The sequence below is a fragment of the Austrofundulus limnaeus genome, unplaced genomic scaffold, assembly GCF_001266775.1.
Source record: "Austrofundulus limnaeus strain Quisiro unplaced genomic scaffold, Austrofundulus_limnaeus-1.0 Scaffold17, whole genome shotgun sequence".
Lineage (NCBI taxonomy): Eukaryota > Metazoa > Chordata > Actinopteri > Cyprinodontiformes > Rivulidae > Austrofundulus > Austrofundulus limnaeus.
The window spans coordinates 23,464-26,086 of NW_013952419.1; the positions used below are offsets into that span (position 1 = coordinate 23,464).

The 2,623-nt window shown below is 34.7% G+C and overlaps 1 protein-coding gene across 1 annotated transcript in view; it reads right to left on the reverse strand.

Moving 5' to 3' along the window:
- Positions 1-273: 273 nt before the first annotated feature.
- Positions 274-2,623, reverse strand: part of lipia (lipase, member Ia) — a 6,884-nt gene continuing 4,534 nt past the window's right edge. Inside the window, exons 8-11 of the mRNA XM_014003118.1 lie at positions 1,879-1,968; positions 792-900; positions 531-701; positions 274-407 (exon numbers count right to left, since the gene is read on the reverse strand). Of these exons, the coding sequence (XP_013858572.1) occupies positions 323-407; positions 531-701; positions 792-900; positions 1,879-1,968 (455 nt within the window). The 3' untranslated portion in view covers positions 274-322. The remainder of the gene's footprint in view (positions 408-530; positions 702-791; positions 901-1,878; positions 1,969-2,623) is intronic.

The following is a 2,623-nucleotide window of genomic DNA, read 5'->3' on the forward strand; positions in this document are numbered from 1 at the left end:
ACATTTCTATTTTTTTTCACTATCTGGATCAGTAGGAACTCAGAGACTTAAAATATATATTGTTTTTGAGATATTAGTTATCTAAAAATGCAAAAGTAAAAAAATGATTCCGTAGTAAAAACAGGTTTTAGTTGAATAGAKTAAAATACTGTGATGCAGGGAAGTCCTCGGCATGAGTACAGGGAATAAATCACATTTCAGTGTTTGTTKACAACAGAGTGTAAATTTTTGCATGAGATGCTGCATTTTAAATTATATGCTTTTGAAGTTTTGCTGCACAATCCCAAGAAACATTTGAACCAGAACAATCCAGAGTTTGGTTTCAGAAGTGGGACTCTTCACATGGGAGAGGRCTGAAGGTGACTTCTGTGTTTTCTTGGAGGAGAACGTCGTATCGACACAGAGGCCTGGAAGAGACAAACACAGCTGTAAAGAAAAAAAAAGACGAAAGAAATGGAATGGCTCACCTGACGCTGGGTTATTTCCTGAAGGAAGAGCAATAACACTGTTTAAATCTGTGTGTTGCGTACTTTTTGACTTSCAGGTGCGTGAGCCGAACTCTGAGGAGTCGAAGGGTCCGTTTGGGCTGTAACACCTGCCCGGTGGTGAACATGATGGAGACCTTCTTCACCGACTGAACGTCTGAGTCAAACTGAGCCAACATTTTAGTTTCTGTGAACTTCCTGAACTCTGAAGCTTCGCTGGTGTGAAGAAAACACAAACATATGAAAGGTTATAGTTAAATATTAGCCTATTAAACAGAACTCATAATAAAAAAAAACAGAACCTACTGATCAATAGTTGCTACTGCTTCTTTATTTCCATCGAAGAGTTTAATCGTGATGTACCCCCAACGCTCAGACTTGTTCCAGATCATCACATCCACCTTGTAGTTTGTCTCTGGGTGGGCACAAAACATCTTTATACAAAAATATTTTTTGCACCAAATTTCCATTAGTTGTCTACCAAATAGCAGAGGAATCTGGCAAAACGTATGATGCAGATACAGATAAAGGAACTTTTTTTAACACAACGTTGGTGTTTTAACTAAATTTTGCATCCTAAAATTACTTAGAGGACACAAATCATGTTTTGCTGGTATAAAACTAAAATAAACTATATATTTAAAATAAATAAGGGTCTAAAAACTTTCTTCTGAAACACATTTGTTTCACTTTTCAGAACAATATAATTGAACTCAATTAACAACCTATTTTTGGGTGATTTTTTTTAAATATTGATGTTTTTTATTTAGAACCATGACTCTAAACTGGTGGGTCGTGGCTCAAAAGTGGGCCGTGGACTCATTTTCAGTGGGCTGTGGGCCTTTGCTTGTTCAAAACACYTTCAGAATAAACATTCTGGTAGTAATGCAGCCTTTTAGTTAAAGTTTGATTAAATGACCAAATATATTTAACATGACCCTGTTCAACATTTAATGAGTCGAGTCTTTCAAATGACTCATGTTGTGTTTATTTCATGTTTGCATGCAAGCATTCTTGAATTTGTTTWAAAAAAAGGCTGAAGTGATATGAAGAGATTTGCTGGTAAATAAACTACAGGCATTTGTGTATAAAACAGAATATTTCCCTTTTCAGTGTTGCCACTTGCTTATCGCTTCAGTTCATAATTAAACTCAGATAAAACTGCTGTTTTTTTATTGCAWACATTTAGGAAGTTTACAATTTTTTCTTGTTTCGAGATGAGATGGAACCTGAAGCTAGGCCAGGTTAAAAAAAACATTAATGTAGAACATGTTCTCACCTCTAGGTGGCAGCACACCCTAAATGAGTCACTTTATTAAGTTAATAAATTAAGTTGCCATTTTTAGATGCTTCTCATCTTTATCAGATATTTCTAATTATAGAGATGACTTACTGCAATATGGAGAGTCAGCATTTGTGGTGAAGAAGTATTTCTCCTGGTTCAATTTCAGCAGTTTGTCTTTCCACTGTATAACATCATAGCCTAAGAAAAGTAAAACAGATGAATCATTGACTTATCAAAAGATCATATAGCACTGTGCAAAAGTCTTCACTTTTCTCTCATTTCTGTATATTTTGATGAGTTTTCTTCTAATCCTTGGCGATAAAACAGTTTTAATGAATGTAACCTTCAGTCTTTGAAGGCTTACAGTCACAGCTTATCACAAAAACAAATTTTGTTCTAATTTCTTCAGTCAAATCTATAAAAAATACCAAAGTAAAGATGGTTTGATGGACCTAAAATGATATTTTAGTATAAAAGAAGTGAATCTCAAAGAGTTATATGATGCAGTGTAAAGGATGCTTGGTCACAGGTCTTCTGTGAGAGCCTTGCTGGATTTTTTCCCTGTTTRTTAAAAATATGACTTTCAGACACTGTAGACTTTAGGATTGGTCCTCCYTTTGTTCACTTTGTTTTTGTTCAGCACAATGACTGAAGTGAACATTAGTTAAAAAGCAGCCAAAATCCAAAGGAAATGGTTGAAAACTGTTTCTTGTCAAACCTAAGAATACCAGAAAGTCTGGCTCACTGCATGAAAAGAAATAAACGAGAAAACAAAACAAAATCATTACCCCAACCTCCCCATTAACTTCACAAGTGGAAAATCTCATTTTCACATGTAAAAAAATGTTTTTTT